The sequence below is a fragment of the Plectropomus leopardus genome, chromosome 4 (assembly GCF_026936395.1).
Source record: "Plectropomus leopardus strain MGB_pleo_1.0 chromosome 4, ASM2693639v1, whole genome shotgun sequence".
NCBI classification, from domain to species: Eukaryota; Metazoa; Chordata; class Actinopteri; order Perciformes; family Serranidae; genus Plectropomus; species Plectropomus leopardus.
This window is the reverse complement of record NC_142179.1, coordinates 19,505,699-19,523,504: the sequence shown is the minus strand read 5'-3', so window position 1 is coordinate 19,523,504 and position 17,806 is coordinate 19,505,699. Positions and strand designations below refer to the sequence as shown.

The 17,806-nt window shown below is 38.0% G+C and overlaps 3 protein-coding genes across 5 annotated transcripts; 1 reads left to right on the top strand and 2 right to left on the bottom strand.

Moving 5' to 3' along the window:
- Window positions 1-11: 11 nt before the first annotated feature.
- kmt5ab (lysine methyltransferase 5Ab) lies at window positions 12-5,437 on the top strand. Of its 2 annotated transcripts, none has more exons than XM_042488723.2 (8): window positions 12-170; window positions 385-488; window positions 2,176-2,290; window positions 2,551-2,761; window positions 2,869-2,956; window positions 3,082-3,141; window positions 3,537-3,727; window positions 4,850-5,437. In XM_042488723.2, the coding sequence occupies exons 1-8, from the start codon at window positions 161-163 to the stop codon at window positions 5,058-5,060; spliced, it is 990 nt and encodes a 329-aa protein (XP_042344657.1). In that variant the 5' UTR covers window positions 12-160; the 3' UTR covers window positions 5,061-5,437. The 2 variants fall into 2 exon arrangements, with proteins under 2 accessions (XP_042344657.1, XP_042344656.1); XM_042488722.2 differs by having other exon boundaries at window positions 13-170; window positions 2,143-2,290.
- A 701-nt stretch (window positions 5,438-6,138) lies between these two features.
- rilpl2 (Rab interacting lysosomal protein-like 2) lies at window positions 6,139-9,400 on the bottom strand. Its single transcript, XM_042488724.2, has 4 exons — window positions 8,921-9,400; window positions 8,683-8,834; window positions 7,390-7,512; window positions 6,139-6,940 (listed from the first exon to the last, which is right to left on the bottom strand). The coding sequence occupies exons 1-4, from the start codon at window positions 9,212-9,214 to the stop codon at window positions 6,919-6,921; spliced, it is 591 nt and encodes a 196-aa protein (XP_042344658.1). The 5' UTR covers window positions 9,215-9,400; the 3' UTR covers window positions 6,139-6,918.
- A 1,087-nt stretch (window positions 9,401-10,487) lies between these two features.
- On the bottom strand, window positions 10,488-17,555 carry LOC121944409 (RILP-like protein 1). Of its 2 annotated transcripts, none has more exons than XM_042488190.2 (8): window positions 17,030-17,555; window positions 15,576-15,726; window positions 13,808-13,926; window positions 13,413-13,688; window positions 13,152-13,331; window positions 12,028-12,191; window positions 11,839-11,937; window positions 10,488-11,492 (listed from the first exon to the last, which is right to left on the bottom strand). In XM_042488190.2, the coding sequence occupies exons 1-8, from the start codon at window positions 17,318-17,320 to the stop codon at window positions 11,402-11,404; spliced, it is 1,371 nt and encodes a 456-aa protein (XP_042344124.2). In that variant the 5' UTR covers window positions 17,321-17,555; the 3' UTR covers window positions 10,488-11,401. The 2 variants fall into 2 exon arrangements, with proteins under 2 accessions (XP_042344124.2, XP_087932858.1); XM_088076732.1 differs by having other exon boundaries at window positions 13,158-13,331; window positions 17,030-17,554.
- Window positions 17,556-17,806: the final 251 nt, after the last annotated feature.

The window sequence follows — 17,806 nt, the reverse complement described above, 5'->3', positions numbered from 1 at the left end:
AATCCTCCACGCTCTCTCTCTCACGCTCTGGTTCACAGCGGAGTGGTCTGTTATTTGTAGGGACAGAGGGGGTGAATTAAACACATTGAGGAGCCCGTGGACTCAGAGGGCAGAATAAATAACTTCTTCATCCCTTTTTAAATTTATTCTTGCAACTGACATGGCAAAAGGTAAACGTGTTAACGTGTTGTCGTTTATTTGCATGTTGCACAAGCTGCAGTCGTCAATGTGTAGCTAATGCTAACTATCGTAAATAGAGGAGCGCCAGTTTTTGCTACACTAAGTTGTTTACAAATAAAACTCGCCGGTAATGGTCCTCTTTTGTAAACTATCGGGTGAGTTACACAGCTGTGCTTACACTTATTTATTTCCATGTTTTTAAAGGGAAGAAAAGTGTGCAAAGAACCGATAAAAAGCCCGAGGACACTGTTGAACATAAAGTCACCTCGCGGAAGGAGACAAAGGAAAACAAACCAGCAACTAACAAGGTATGTTATATTGTTCCGTTTAAATCTTTCTCAGCTTTTGTGTTTGATAACTTAAGTAAGAAACACGTAGTTTTAAGTCGCTTCTCTGTTAATTCACCAAAGTTACTGTTACAGTGGTCCTGCCTCAGCATGGCGTCATAACAACTCCCAGCTGTGCTCTGCCCCATGTAACCAATAAAACCATAAGATTTAAATGTTAAAATTTAAGTACTATAGCGATATTGGTACTTTAGGGTATAGTGCTGAAAATAATAGTGTGGGATGTTAACATGCTTTATTGTCACTAGAGAAACTGCTTAATGAACACCCTACAAAGGTTGATTTACAGTTTGTTGTAATATTTTAAATTATGATTGATGCTCCCGCACTCATTTTTAAAAAAATATATCAAATCAAACTTTGTTTATATACAGGATACCTGCAGCTTAAAAATGGGATTCGAGACTTTTGAAGGTTTTTTTTTAATGCCATTCATAATGAAATTTAAGATCAATTAAACACTAGCCAAAATTCAAGAAAAAAAATTATGGACTTACATCAGTTACTTACAGGAGAAATATTAATTGTAAAATAAAAAATGACTTTTGATGATGTTAATGCAAGAGGCATTCATTTAATTTTTCTATTTTTCCCTTAATTTTTTTTCTCCCAATGTTACCCAATATTATGCAAGGCCAGAAAAAAACATTCATATAAATCCCTTTTCCATGTCTTTGTATTTTAAAGTCATTTGAAAGAATGATTTAAGACATTTTAATACCAATTAAGGCCTTATTTTTAAATTATTGGATTCATTGCCTTTCAAGACGTTTTAAAGATCTGCAGGAACCCTGCAAAGTTTTTTCACTTTTAGTAGAATCACACAACACAAAGTGCTTCACAGAGCAGGATTGAAACAACACAAAAAAATTAACGAGCAAACAACCAAAAATTACAGCAAAAAATGATAAAATGTTTAAAATAAATAATAAAAGAAAACTGGTCCTGGATAAGTGGTAGAAAATTGATGGGTGGATGGAATAAAAGTCAAAGAAACAAATAAATACAAGGTATTAAAAAAATAAGCATAAAAGACCAAAGATAAGATTTAAAAAGAGAGGCAACAAATAATAAGGCGGCTTAAATGAAAAGCCAAGCTAAAAATTGAGTCTTAAGGTTTATTTTCAGTCCTTCAGATATTCAGGCAGACTATTACATACACTTTTACCGCAGTGGCTAAAAATACTATCCAATAATCCTAATGCATACCCTACCAGCATATTTCTGACATGATGCAGTTACCATGGAGATGTTTACCACTCCTGTGTTGGAGTTGGCAGGCAGAGCTGAAAAGTCTTCATCACCTGTCAGTCCTCTATTTCTGTTGGATCCAGTGTTTTTTTTTTATTTTCATTTTTTAAAAGAAAACCAGCAGTTTTTTAAGCAAAAACTGATGTACTTGTACAACATGCATGTTATGAGTGTGTGGGAGCAGGAATGAAAGCCTTAAATACAGTCTGCACCAGGTCCAAGCTTTAAATATAGCCTCATAATATATGACGTCTCATCTTGTCAGAGTTAGCTGAATGTGTATGTACATCCCCGGGTTTACTTCTATGAATGGTACATGGTGTTTACACTTTTTCACCATGGTAAATAATTATTACTTTTGCAGGATTGCTTAGGTACAGTGCAGTCTGTTTTCCAGAGTCTACGGAGTCCAAGCAAACCTCGATCCCCTCTGAGCGATAGTTCAAGCACGCTGATCCAAGAAGGAAATGAATCTGATGCAGCTAATCCCGACACGTCAAAGCTGAAGAAAGGTGAGTACCTGAACTTTTTTAAGAGTTTGAATCGACTAATCTGAAATAGTTTGCTTACTTGTATTACACGTGATCTCCTAGCTATTTTGTTATCGTATGGTCAGCAGATCCACGTTTACCACATAAACATTTCCTTCTCATGTGAATGGCAGCAGTGTTCACTGACCCACTGTCTTATGACACAACTTATCTTTTTTTTTTTTTGACCAAGGTCAAATGTTTCAGACAGCTTTCAATTTCATTCTTTGTCCTCATTTTAGACATGCCTAATGAAATAATAGCTGAGAGTTGTGAGTCCAAAGAGCCGAAGCCTGAAATTGCTTGTCACAGTCATGAGATCAGAGAACAAGCCACTGATCGACTCGAGCAGAAAGAGTTCGGCACGCACACAAACGGCAGGTCTGCAGCAGACATCAAAGTTTCAGCAGCCAAACCTCGGAGTAGAACTGCTCGCAAACTGGGAGCAAAAAAGTGAGTGCAGAAAGCCAATAAGTCATTATTATTTGATGGAAGAAAATACTCCTATATTTAACAGAAAGCTGCACAATTAAAATATCTCTTAATGTTTCTCTTTTCAGGACGGAGAATAAAGCTCCTCAAAACAGAAAGGTCACAGACTATTATCCCATCAGACGGAGTAACAGAAAAACTAAAGCAGAGTTAAAGGTCAGGTTAATACACTGTCATGTTTTACCTGCAAATAACATTTTTATATTTTTTTGTGTGAAAGTTTGCAACTCTACCATAAACAAAAAGTCTGACTTTGACCTAAATCCTCAAATTGTTAACAGAGTGAAGAACACAAACATATTGATGACCTGATAAAGAATGACATTGAAGAAGGAATGAAGGTAACATTTGAAGGTTCAAATATAAATATGTCTGATACATTTTACTATGTATTTTGCGATATACAGTGCTTCCATTAGTGAACTTTAACAGTGTTGATGTCTGAAAGTACTAAAATCCTTCCAGTAACAACAGCATTGATCAGAAGTCTTTAATGGCAGAATAATAAATCTTACCAAACTGCGTGCATTTTCAGTGATTTCTGTAGATCATTCATAATTGCTACAATTTTTATTTTTTATAAAACATGAGTCATTCATTAGTACTTGCTAGTTTTTGGGGGAAAAAACAAAACAACATTATAAATTAAATATTGTTGAAAGTTGTAGTTAAGCAATCCCTGCACCATTGCTATTTCAGATAAATCTCACACTTTGTTGCTTTTGAATGTGAACAGATCAAACACATCGAGGGAAAAGGAAGAGGGATATTTGCTATCAGTGGCTTCAAGAAGGGGGACTTTGTCGTGGAGTACCATGGAGACCTACTGGAACTATCTGAGGCTAAAATAAGAGAGGCCCAGTACGCACAGGATCCCCAGAAAGGCTGCTACATGTACTACTTCCAGTATCAATCCAAGACGTACTGGTAAGTCCAAATGGCAACAATTTGTAATAGGATTGGCATGCAGGTTCACATTTGTTTTTTTGTTTAACTTTCTGTCAATGATTAATTGTTACCGTAAACACCGTATACACAGTTCTATGAATTAGTTTAGTTGCATATCATAACCATTTCCCTCCCTGTGTTTGCGTTCTCTCTCAGCTGGCTGTCAAATGAAGGCAAATTGCTAAGAAAAGAAGAAATTAATTTTAAAAAATTTAAAATACAAAAAGAGTCCCTTTTCTATGTAACAGTAACATCTTTCTGAACTCAAAAACTTTTCCCCATTGACTTTGTCAGTGACAAAGTTTATATGCACACCTGTGCTCCACTATTATTCCAGATACGACAATATTTGGAATTTGATGCAGGTCGTGTAAACGGCATATTCTGAATTAGCCCTTATTCTGAACAAAGTGTTTTTCTCAATTAAGAAATTTGGGATATGCTGGTATGGTATTCTTTGGACATGTATACAGCATATTTGAAATATACCGTGCGCCTTAATTGGGGTCTTTTCGGCAGTTTGCCACACTCTGCCTTTTGCCTGTTAATGGTCGGCTTTGTCCGTTGTCATGGATACATTGTCCACAAACCATCTCAACAATTTGAAAGGCTGGGGTAGAGATGCATGCCCAAAAGAAAAGCCCATATTTTTGGTCAGAAGGAGAAACACACCTGTTTTAAATCATTGTGAAAGACGTTGGTATCAAAAGATTTTTGGATTTGTGCAAATTTAGCAACACCGGCCTTTTTTTAAGAAGGTGGTTGAAGGAATGAAAGAGGGAGACTTTATTCACACACAGTAAACAAAGTACACCACCAGTCAAAAACTAATGAGGGGGCATGGCACAAGTGACAGCCATTCCACTTTATCATAATTTGATGTAATAAATGACATTTAGGTAACTGGAGTATGCACAGATGCATGTAATCAGGAACATTAGTAGAATATTAATTTTCTTTAGTCATGTAAGCAGCTTAGTAGGACTATTGTCTTTTTCAGAATAAGTGCAAAAAACACTATTTTGTTCATGTAAACATCACTGAGACTGCAGACTGTGTTTTGGTTACAGTATAATCCTTTTGTCTGTTTACATATTGCAGTGTTGATGCCACAGAGGAATCAGGTCGTCTTGGAAGATTAATCAACCACAGTAAAAATGGAAACTGCCACACGAGGCTTCACCCCATCGATGGAACCCCTCATCTGATTTTGGTGGCGTCCAGAGACATCGAAGCAGAGGAAGAGCTGCTGTATGACTACGGTGATCGGAGCAAAGCCTCAGTCTTGGCTCACCCTTGGCTCAAATACTGAATCCTCGACCACAAGTGTTTATATTTCAGATGAATTGGTGCTCTCTGCCGTGTTGTTCAGCTTCATGTAAAATATGCTATAGATTCTCAAGTGGCTTTTTTTATTAGTATAAAAAATGTTTTTGTTTTAAATGAGCGTTGATGCCTCAACACAGTGTATTTTTGCAACTGTTGTTTTTATCATGGTTTTATTTTTTTATATCTAATTGTAGCAGACTGATGCAAGCTTGAAGATTTTATCTCCTGGATAAGTAGTGTTTCATGTTATCCACGAGATTTCCTTTTGTAATGAATATAATTGACAATTGAGTTTCACTATTATAAATTATTACCTGTGCTGTAAATTAAGGAATAAAACACTGTTGAGTTTTCATTCCAGCTGTGGCATTGTTAATGGAAATATGTTGGAAAACACGGGAAGAGGGGATTTAACATGCAGTAAAGGTCCCTGACTGGAATTAAGTACCCCAGTGTCATATTTTCATCCATACAGTGTAGCTGAAGATAAAACTACTTTGTACCTAAGCTTTGCTGGGAAGTTGGAAGAAAACCAGTGAGAAAAAGGTCAAAATTTTGTGCCTGATAAAAATACACAGTATGTAGGAACAGCAGTGATGTTAGCAGTATGCACTGTATGTACAACATAGCTTTGAGGGGTCTCTTGTTAATTATTAAGTTACATTTTGCAATAAAAATGATGTTGCTTCAAAAGGAAAAAATATAATTTAACACATTAAGACAAAATTGAATCAAACTTGAATGAAATGCCATTTTGCATTATAGATAAACACTAAATCCTCATCATCCTGACATACATGTGAAGTTAAGTGATGCTGTGGTCCTCGTACTTCTGTCTGTTGTAATTTATCTACATTGACACGAGATCAGAACCCGAAATATTAATGTGAAATAACATGGAAGCTTTTTAAATATTCAACCCCAGAAAAAACTATTCAAAATACTATGTCTTTTTATTACTACTTTAAATGTTGGTGGGTCCTTATGCTTTATATGACAGCTAACAGTTTAAAGTGACAAAGAAAAATGTGTTTCAGATTACTGGACCAACATGAAGCCCCTTAAAGATTTAATTTTGATTTATAGAAAAAGAAAAACATTTTCAAGCCTATAAATAACTTCATTTTGAGTAAATGCATTCAGCATAATATCCAACACTAGTTAGATAATACTTTCCAGTTTATATCTTCACCAAACCTTCCATTTAATATATATTTCTACTACAATGACTCTGAATCATCATAAACCAGTGATACTCAACTTACAGCCTGTGGGCCACGTGTGGCCAGTTATAGAGTACCAGGTGGCCCGCCGACCAATTTCAAATTCATCATAAAAATAAACTTATTAACACTGAGATTTTTTTTGTACTTAAAATATAAAAAGTGTGACAGAGTACATAAAAAAGGAGCTTTTTTTTCTTTCTACAATAATGGTAAGAGGTCCGAGTTAAGCCCCCAATGTCATAAAATCCTAGAAATGCCCCTACATGCACCAGAAATGTATGGGGCTGCTGCGACTGGATTTGCCTTTTAGCAAATATGAGTGAGGACAGCAAAAGTTGTAAGGTTTAAAACCTTTTTATCGTAAATGTTTGATTATTAACTGACCCCTGGTCTCCTTCAATTTTTGCAAAAGTGCCCCCCAGGCAAAGAAAGTTGGGTATCCCTGCCATAAACCACCTTAGGTTTAAATTTCCAGTACAAAATACAGTGCTTGTTAGATTTACAAACAGACATAGTAAAAAACAATCATTATAAAAAGTGGTTAACTGATGAGAAAATTGTGCCGACAAATCCTGTTTGTCTTCTACATGGCCAGTTCTTGAGAAAGTTTTTTTCTCATTTTCGCCTGAATGAAAACCTATAAACAGAAAAGGTCCAGGGTTAAAGGAGAGTGTGCCCGAACATAGTGGAACATACAAATCTGCACGCTGCCAGAAAGCAACTCTGAGTCATGGCAGCCTGTAATTACTGACGGCTGCAGTAGTTTGGCAGACACGCTGCCAGTTTCCTACTTGTGTTTCTCTTACTCAGCGCTCACACAAACATCCACAGCATCAGCCTGAATTCATTTGGTCACAAGTATATCATTAGGAGACAGGAGACGGACTGTGAGAACAATCTCCCTGCTAGCTCACTTCAACATCATGTGGTCGCTGATGAAATTTTTCCGGAAACCTCGCCATCTGAGGTGAACAGCTAAAAACGTATGTTTGACTTACTCCGCTCTACTTTTTTAAAAAAAGAATTCTTTGTTGTCTGCATATTAATACAACGGTATTTAGAGAAGCAACCGAGCATGTTACTTACAGTTTGCCTATGGTCGTCTTCTCCTCTTTTGCATCATTTATCGTGACTGGACTGAGCTCTGTGGGTGCTGGCGTCTCCAGATCCACCTCGACCATGGCTGGTTCACCCTGTGGCAGAATCCCACTGCAGAAGAAAGAGGAGCTGCAAGGTCACTAGACGAAGGCGTCGCACATGAAATATCCACAGTATCGAGTTGACGTTATCAATCAGATTGAACTGATCTCTCAAATCTCAATCATCTCTCCTTTTTCAAAACTAGGGTCAGTTTTGTTATGAAAAAAAAAAAATAATAATTTAAACAAGTCTTTAAACAGATCATGAGCCAATGATCCCCCAGACACAGACATGCCGTAGGCCCCAATACCTCTCTTACGGGAGCACGACACACAAACTTTATAGTTGTGTAGCATCTTTTTGTTCTTGCTGGCGTCTCTTTGTAGTCGTTTTGCACCTCTGTGATTTGTGTCTCTTTGCAGTTATTTTGCATGTCTTTGTAATTGTTTTTTTTTTGTCTGTTAGTTGTCATTTTGAGTCTCTTTATAGTAATTTTGTGTCTTTTTGTAGTTATTTTGAGTCTCTTTGTAGTCAATTTGTGTCCCTTTGCAGATGTTTTGCTTTTTTTTCATAGTCGTTATGAGTCCCTTCCTGGTCTGTGAGTTACTCTGACATTTTGCAAGTGAAAGCCAGAGGGACCCCTGAAACTGTTTGGGCCCATGAGCAAAGGTAATTTCTACTGCTGATATCTGCTTAATTGCTGTGCCATTTCTTTTGCTTTTTATATCAGACATACATTTATTAAAATGTCAAAACAATAAGAGAATTTTTTTTTTTAATAACCAGTTGATTACAAGTCCATTTATATAGAGACTCTGTATTATTCTGTATGAGTTATGGCAGATATCAGCATGGGAGGAACTTTTATTTTGTTAAACCTCAGGGACCTATTTTTTTTAAAAAATTTTTTCAATTTAAATTTTCTCTTAACTTTATAAAAAAAAGTTGCTGGGAACTTGCTTTAATGTTCAAAGTTTCACTTTTGATTAAACATTTAATAAAGGCATTCAAATAAAGTTTTGTATTGAAGTGTGTTAAATTCCAAAGTCTAAATGTTGACAGAAATATTTTCATTATTAATGTAATTGCATATTACCAAAATATCCAAATATCGATTGTCTGTCTCATTAATTAGTGTTAATGGTACCCCTGAAAAAACACTATTGGTTGACCCCTACATGATATTATTCTTATTATTATTCTTATTATTTTCTGAGCCCAACAGAGTGGACTCCTCACCTCTTGTACAGCTGCAGCTCCTCCTGAGCCACCATGAGCTGAGCCTTGAGCTGGTTCCTCTCCTGCAGCACCTCCTTCAGCTCCTGCATGGTGAACCGCGGTCTGTTGGGGTCTGTGAGGTCCACCAGCAGCTGGTTTGGCCCCACTGTTTGCTTTAATAACAGACAAGAAAAAAAACATAATTAAACACTTTATATGTGTGACAACTATACATGACAAACTTTAATGGCCTACTCACCGTGCCCTGTGCAGAGGAGCTCTCCTTAATGATCCTGTCCAGTTCACTCTTTAAGTTGTCCCGCTCCATTTTCAGCTCCTCCAGAGACAAGTTGTACTTATTCACCAAAGTCTCGAACATTTCCAGCACGCGGACTATCCTGAACTGTAAATCCGACACTTCATCTCCCGTGCTGCTTATTTTCAACAAATCTCGTCCGATTACATACGAAATGTCATACACATCCTCCACCGTGAGCTCAAACGCGTCCTTCTCGAAAGCCAGAGCGGGCGACGACTCTTCACCAAACTCCATAACAAGACGATACAACTCCTAACAAATACCGAAATAAAGGCAACTTCTTTCCACTAACCACGACTTAACTAAAACGCTGTAAAAACAGCGCTTTCTTTCCTTTTGTCTTGAGTTCAGTCGTTTTACTGGCAGAAGGTAACTCACTTCCAGGGCAGCGGCACTTCCCCCATCACTCACCCACCAATGACGTGCCGCGCGAGACAGTAGAGGAGGGCAAAGTATCCTAGCGACAGGTGAGTGCAAAGATCGTATATAACTGAAGATGTCTCCCTCCACTCTGTCCATCCATGAACGCTGGTCTTTTTTTACACGTTACAAAAAAAAAAAACAGGTATTGTAGGCAGTGAGAGTGGGTGCTCTTAGTTTTTAACATCTCTTAGGATCAGGTGAGAAAGCACGTGATTTGATGTTTTTAATTTGTACTATATTTCTCTCGTATTTTTCTATTTTTTCATTCACACTGTATCTCTTTTGGACTGATTTATTTATTTTGTTTTATATTAGACTATATTTAGTATTTAGAATTTTTGTTCTATGCTATATATGCTACAGTTTTTTTCTGTTTTGAGTTTTTGACTCGTGTTTGATGATTTTTTTCCCCGAATGCTGGATTTTAGTTTTTGTAACTGTAGGGGTGCTGTATTGGCAAAATACATTTCAATCTCAAGGGACTTCCGACTGAAACATCCTTGAATAAAATTTGAAAGGATTGTGCTCTCAAATAATGTCATACTAAATTGCTGCCTTTCATCAAACTGTTTTTTGAGGTCCATACTATATAAAAGCTATGATGACATGGTGTACTTTTTAATTATGTTTTATACTGCATTATATTTGTATATTAATACATACATTGCAATCATTACCTGATCTATTATTCTGGTAGCCTATACACTGTACCTCGCTGCCAGTCACTCTTGCTTTTCATTTTGAATTATATTGCTTTTATATAGTCTGTATTTTTATTTCTATTTTACAGTCTTCTACAGATTTATTGTATAAGTTCTCTGTTTTTCAATACTGAAATCTGTTCTTGTGCTGCTGCAACACTAGAATTTCTCCTCTGGGGTTTAATGAAGGCTTATTTTCTACTATTTTCTATTTATTGGAGTGAATTGACCAAGAGCCTTGCTAAAGCTTAAAAAACATAACATCAAAATAATACTATTAAACTATTGAAACTGATTTTATGGATATAAATATAATTTACATCTTGGACATTTGTCTTAGCCATATTAGCATTTGCTGGCAAACAATAAAATCATTCAAAAGATTAAAAATAAAACTTTATTTCTTTATTCTGAACAAGCATTATTTTACAGACGCAACCCAGCACATATTGGTTATATCATGTTTTTACAGTACTCATTGTTCTTGGAATAGGTGTACTGATCATACTGGTGTTTTACCAGTAAGAATATACTGGTGTACACCACAGAGTGTGGTGTCACTATAGTGACTGCACATTTACTGTAATATCCTCTTTTCATTAATTTAGAGAACTAAGCACATTTTGTAAAACAGTCTCATAGTGGAAAACAAAGGCACTTGATCATCCTGCTCATTTGCTGCACCTTGAAACCAGATTGAGATACATCTTAACATCAGTTAAATATAAATGACACAAGATGTAGCTTTTATGGGCATTATAGCTGCTGGCCCCATTCCTGACAGACAATGTCATTATTCAGAGACTGCTAAGGAACTTGAAAGTGTTCTTGAAAACTCAATTAATACTCTGGGGCATGCAGTAATCATACTTGGATCAAGTAATGTAGTAAAAAAAACCTGGGTGCGAAGTTATTTGACATTATAGCAGCATTACACCTTTAAGCACAGCTTTTTCATTGTAATATATAGCAATGCATCGACAGATAATAACATCTTATTAAAGCTCAGAACCCTGAGAGGTCATAAATACACATAAGAGGTCCAGGCATGGCCAGTCGTCTCACATTTAGAATTTATATTAAAGCTCTTCCCAGGTTAGCTAAAAAGTATTGTAAAAGTTGACCCCAGTAATGACATCGACACACTTTCAAGTGTATAAACACCATACAGATTTTGTTTTAAATAACTAAATAATACAGACATTAAACTTATTCTTGTAAATCCGTCCATCGACGAACCGTGTTGACACGGTGTGGGGAAATTTAGTAAGAGCAACTGTACAATTAAAACTCAGGGTCATACAAAGGAAAGTCTTCTGATTGGTAACAACGTAGGGTCATCTGCAATCAGACCGGCTGCCACCATCGGCATTATGGCGGTGAAGATCCTGTGCAGAGATGAAAATAAAAATGGTGACAATATGAAATGGAGACAGGAGGGAAATTTAGAGTTAAAGAAAAAAGACAAAAGCATCAGCATCAGCATCGGCTGATAAGAATCAACCAGGACTTTCACGTGCTCACTATTATGCAGTGACACTCAGTGACACGCTCAGTTAAGTGCGTTTATCTGATGACGTTTGTAAGACACGCTAATTACACTACACTAATGGAGTTTCAAAGGAGAAAATAAAACAGGGCAATGAAATGCTGGCCTGCTTGACAAATACAAAGAAAAAAAACTTTGCTGCATAAAGAAAAGTGTGCAAGGGTCAAGACAAACTCATTACTCACAAGCGTCTAATACCAGATTCAGCCTGATCAGTGGAACTGGAGCATGGTGGAGGAGAGGGAGGACAAACAAAGGAGCTGACGTCATCCCCAAAGTCCTCACTGAGGGATGTGGAGAAGGTAACTGTTAAATGTTGGGTGCAGTTGAGATGAGTAAAATCTTAATTTCAGATACAAAACATACAAACATACCTTTTGTAATATGCCAGCTCCTCCTGTAACATGAACACTTGGGCCTTGAGTTCATTCTTCTCCTGCAAGACGTCCTGCAGCTCCTGAAGGGTGAAGCGAGGTTTGTCTGACTCCCTCTCCAGGCTGTCTGTCTCCTCCTCTGACTGTGCATCAGCTGAGACCCTCTGCAGTCAAAACACAAATCAGCTTTTCTTCCTGCACAGCACAATGACACATTTAATGACACACATAACTCAGCAAAGCTGTATTAGGCAACCAAGTAGAGGTGCAATCTCAATCTTTGTGTCTGCTGGTTAAAGTAAATTGATTAGTTTTGACCGCTCTAAAAAGGTAAAGGTTCCTAATGGTAGTGCTGAGCAGTAAATCGTATTTTTTGGTTTGCCGATATGGATTCACACAAAATGTTGCTTTTTAATACACCTTCTACAACAATGTTTCATTTTTGGTAAGTTGTTAAAAATAATAATTAAATGACATGGTATAATTGTAATGCGGGCTAGTAAATAATAATGTTAAGAGACAAATATTTCGGAAAACCCACGTCTCCTCTCTCTTTCTCACTGCTCCGTATGTGCATAAATATGTGTGGCAAAAACAGTCAGATTTTTCAGGATTCAGCACCCTTTTTCTATCATTTATATTGGAGCGAGTGCTTTGGATTCAATTTTCATAAATATGCGTGAAACACCTACGGTGCAAAAAGATACAAGCGACGTGGCAACAGCCATCAGGGCAAGATGAAAGAGGTAAAAAAAAATCCAGAAATTGTACCTTGGTACACAAACATGGGGGTTAAAGTGATACATATTTCTGCCAACTGCAGAGTACTGATGGTGGCTCATATCCACAGTTTATGCAGATATGCACCATGAAAGGAAGCAATGCGACATTAAAATAGTAAAAGAACAACACAGTACTTAAATGAACACCTAGCAGCTTTAAAAACATTTTAAAAAAAGATTTTGCAAATGTTTCATGGGGTAGGAATGTATCTGACGCATTTCTGAGGCCTTAAAGACACACCAGCATGACAGTGTCAATGCTTTGTGTTTAATGTAAATAGTCTCATAGTGGGCCTTTGCTATGATCAGATTGTCCACAGTGGAGAGTTAAACAGGTGTTACCAGTACCAATGCTGTCGTGTCCTCATCTTCATCACCCTCTTCCTCATTATTTTCTCTCCTTGATGACCTTGGGAGAGGGGAGGGACTCTTGTCACCCTCAAAACAGTTTTCGAGGAAGCCAGGGTCCCCTCCACACTCCGCCCACACCGAATTTGGTTTGATGGAGTTGGACACTGAGGACTGGATTGATAACACAAAACATCCACTTAGGCACAAGAAATCTAGAAAACCTGCCTAATAAGTCAATTGTCTTTTTCTTACCGTTGTCTGTGGTGATGCAGATGGCGACCCCCCAGATCTGGTAAGAAAGTTTTCTTCTATATCAGTGACTTCTTTCTCCAGCTCCCAGCCGCGGACCTCCTTTCTCAGCCTTGTGACCTCCAGCTGCAGAGCCCCCAGCTCCTGCTGCCGTGCCTGGGCTGCAGCCTCCAGCTCAGCCCTCTGCTGGATCAGCGCCTTGCCCTGAGACTCCATCACTCCTATCCTGTGACGGAGGTCTTGGTTGATTCTTATCAGCCGATGCTGCTGCATCTGGAGCTAAATTTGGGGAGATGTATCTGATGACTTCACAAAATCGGGTTAAAATAGGTACATTACAGATTAATGTAAAACGTTTGAGTGTGAGTATATTAGCTGCATATGGTCTAAATCCTCACCGCCTCAATATCCTCGTTCTTAAGAGTCAGCTCGTGGTCTTTAGCGCGGATTTCATCCCTCTGTTTATCCACCAAATCTTTCAGCTTATTCCTCACCTGCCTCTCCTTCTCTGATATGCCTGTGGATTTCATAAAAAAACACAGATCAAATGTTCAGACATGCAACATCAATGCAATCTAACAGGAGGATTCATTCATGTAATTTCTTTACCATTATTATTAGCCATCAGTTTCCAACTGTGCCAAACAGCTACTATTTTAATACAATAAGTGATGAAATTCAGCAACATCGATTTGAAGAGAATGACTAAAAGTGCAATGGGTTTGGCAGGCGACTCAAATCTGAATATTAAAATAACATCAAAAAGTTATAAAATAATAATGCAGATGTCATTTTTCCAGTCAAAAAGAAAAAGTCACTGTGATCAATTACATCTGTAATCAATTACACTGTCAATTTATTAAAGTATGTATTACACCATTAAGGTATTTATACACAAATGATGTGTCAGTGAGCAGAGTGGTCATATGCAGTGCCCATTCATTTGGATGGACATGTTTATAAGCAGTTTCTGTTTATGTATACTGTGGCCCTGTAGAGTAAGTATAGCTGCAGCCGCCATGAAAGTCTCACACAGGAGCGATATATTCTGGTCTGCTTCAAAAATAGTCTTCTTTACAAGCTCCTGACTGCCTCTCTTCACAGCCTCCTTCTTCACGCCAACATGCCAGCATTAAGCAGAGTCCCATGTGACTCCATAGGGGTAAATGTGTGTACTGAACAACAGATGGTTATGGTTACACTTAATGGTGCAACACAAATCTGCAGTGATCATACATATGGAGCATAAATCTGATCTGTACTGGAACTCTTAGCCAGGACCAACCTAATTTAAAATCAAAACACATGATAAGATACTGTACGACATGCATGGAAAGACTTTAAACAGCAACAGACCGGGCTGTGTTGTGATTATTAGTAGTTAATTTACTATGCACTTAACACATTTTCATATTCTTAAAGGTACACTATGCCAGATTTTCATTTTTAAAAAGGGATCCCTCTCAGTTATTACTTACGGTCCACTAGAAGTGTGTGGCAGTGTATGTATCTGCAGAGATTCTGCATGTATTTTGTTATTTTCTTGTTTTTTTGCTGTTGTCGTCATGTTTATGGGCTACAACCTTTTGGCAGGTGAGACTGGTACTGTAGCAACCAGGCAGAAAGAGCAAATATCCAACTGGATCTACAACAATTGCAGAAACAGCACTGAAAAAACACAAATAAAGCAAAGCTAAACACCATGCCAAGATGACGCTTGTTCCAAAATGAGAGTAAATCTGGGGTTGGCTTTCATTTTCACTACCAAGCACTCAAGTAGAAGATGGAGAGGAAAGGAGAGTTGACCTGTTGTCTGGTGGATGCCTGTGGATAGCTTTGTCTGCTTGCTAAATTATCAACTTTTCCATTACAACAAATGTAATGTTCCTTCAGTAATAACTCGCAGTGTTCATACAAGCAGTGTAGACAGGAGTGGCCAAGTTTGTGTTTACTGGCATAGATACCAATCCTGCATATTGGATTAGTGGGTTCCCTTTACCATATAATTTGAAAATGAGAGGTTATCCAACCACTGCCTTAGACAAAAAAAGAAATAATAATAAATAGTTTTAGTTTTTCTTGTTTTTTTTAAATTTTATTAGAATTGTTCTCTTATCCAATAAATACTCTTGAAAACTCCCCAAGCTACTGCTGTAGACAACCCACCTTCCTGTTTCTGCAGGTCTTCCTCTGTGATGTGCGACTCTTTGAGAGAGAGACTCACTAACAGCCTCTTATTCTCTGCCTGAAGCTGGCTGATCTGACAGTGTAGGTCCTGGACTTCTCCTCGCCACACATCATCCACCAGCTCCAACTCCTGAGCGTAAGAGATAAAGAAAAAAACGAGTGAAAACACCAACACAGTTAAGTGTGTGCACAGAGTACTTGGCATTTGTTTGAAAAAGGTTAGTATAGATGAGGGCATGAGAAAGACAACAGCACTTCACTTCAGGTTTTGCTGCCTCAATAATCACTTGGTTGCTATACCAGATTAGTTGAGCACACTTTTGTGTTTGCTTTCATTTTTCACAGGTTTAATTTAAGTATCGGGAGATTTTTTATGCACTTAATAGATATATTTCTCTCAAATATTGGTTACTTTTTAAAGTCCTTTTCCAAGATAATCCATCCACCTGACAGGTGTGGCATATCAAGACTCTAAATAAAAAGCATAATTACTGCACAGGTGTGCCTGGGGTTGGTCACAGTAAAAGGCCATTCTAAATGATCACACAGCACAATGCCACAGATGTCACAAGTTTTAAGGAGGAACATTTTAGAAGAATATTTCTGCACGCAATCTTGAAATGTTAACTTGTTAACCCATTTTGGGAAAAAGTTGTGGATCACACAGGGAAGTGGTTGGGTATGATGGTACCTGAAAGGTTTAAGTGGTCATGGGCAGGCTTTTTTTTTCTTGCTTGCTTCGTGCTGCATTGTAATGATTTGGGGTTTAGTCGTAGCGCTGTGGTTGCTAAATTACTATTTTGGGTCTAAGAATGTGTAGCTACAAGGAGCCTGCCGATATGTCGAGTTTCAATAACAATATTGTTGATGTTCAAGTTTGACTAAATAAATAAATGACATTTAAAAAACTGAATTACAAAAAAAGGGGGCAAGTGCTCACTGACTAGATTTTAACAAATTTGTCATCAAAATTTGGGAGAAATATATCTATTGAGAGTATAGAAAGTCTTAGATCTTTCACTTAAACCTGTGAAAAAATGGGAGCAAAAACAAAATTGTTACGTTTAAATTTTTGTTTAGCACATTTTAAATAACCGCTATGATTAAACCCTAATCACTATAATAGCAAAGACATGTGTGGAGTAGCTTAGTGTAGGATAGTTCACTACATAGATTTTACTACTAAGGCTCAAGTACATGTTATATAAAATACTGCTAAACTGAATAATTGATGAATCAATGCCAGTGTTTTCTGCTGCATCACTATAGACTATTAAGGGATTTTCACTGGTTTTAGGACAAAAACAAGTCTGAAATGTCAAAACTTACTATTGTACTACCTTGAAAGGTCAAAACAAGTGCACACACAGCTGCCACGCAGACAGGTAAACATCCAGGTAAACATGCAGGTAAACAAAGGTAAACACACAGACCTTCTGGTGCTTCCTCTCAGTCTCGCATCTGTCGCTCCGCTCCTGCCGCAGTCTTTCCAGCTCCCTCCGCAGCTCCTCGGCCTCCTGTCCGGCGGCTCCGCTGCTCACCAGGGCCTCCAGCAGCTCCAGGACCCGCACCACTTTGGGCACCACCCCGACCAAAGACTCGCACCCAAACTTGTCGATGATCCGCTCAAACTCCTGTCCGATCACCGCCGCGATGTCGTACACATCCATAACCGTCAGCTCCGCCGCGGGTCTGTCCAGCGCTGACACAGCGCAGGTTTCCATGTCTGTCCTCTGCTGTATTTATAATTACACCTCCGACATAAAACATATCTGTCTCTCCTCCGACACTCCGAGTGCGTTAGACTCACATAGGCGGTAGAAAAACTAGTTTACACAAGTTAGCTGAGACGGGTGTGGACATGAAGAAAACTTGTTTCGGTTTGTTGACAGTTTAAACTTCACCAACGTCCCGAACAGTGCGAACCTGACTTACGATGCTGCGTTCAATGTCCAGGCCAAAACTCGTACATATCACAATCTAAAGAGCAAAGTGTTACTAGTGGAAAAGGAAAAAGTTGACAGTGCTCGGCATTACTGTCTACTGAAACGTATAACGATATAAATAATATGTAATTGAATTTTTTGACTATCACCGCATGGTCCTGTTCCGTGAACGTCGTATCTGGAAGGGTTTAACATCGAGTTTGAAGATATCCTCAAATTTACAACATTTCCTGAATGCAGCAGTCCCCCTTTACGTTGAGCCAA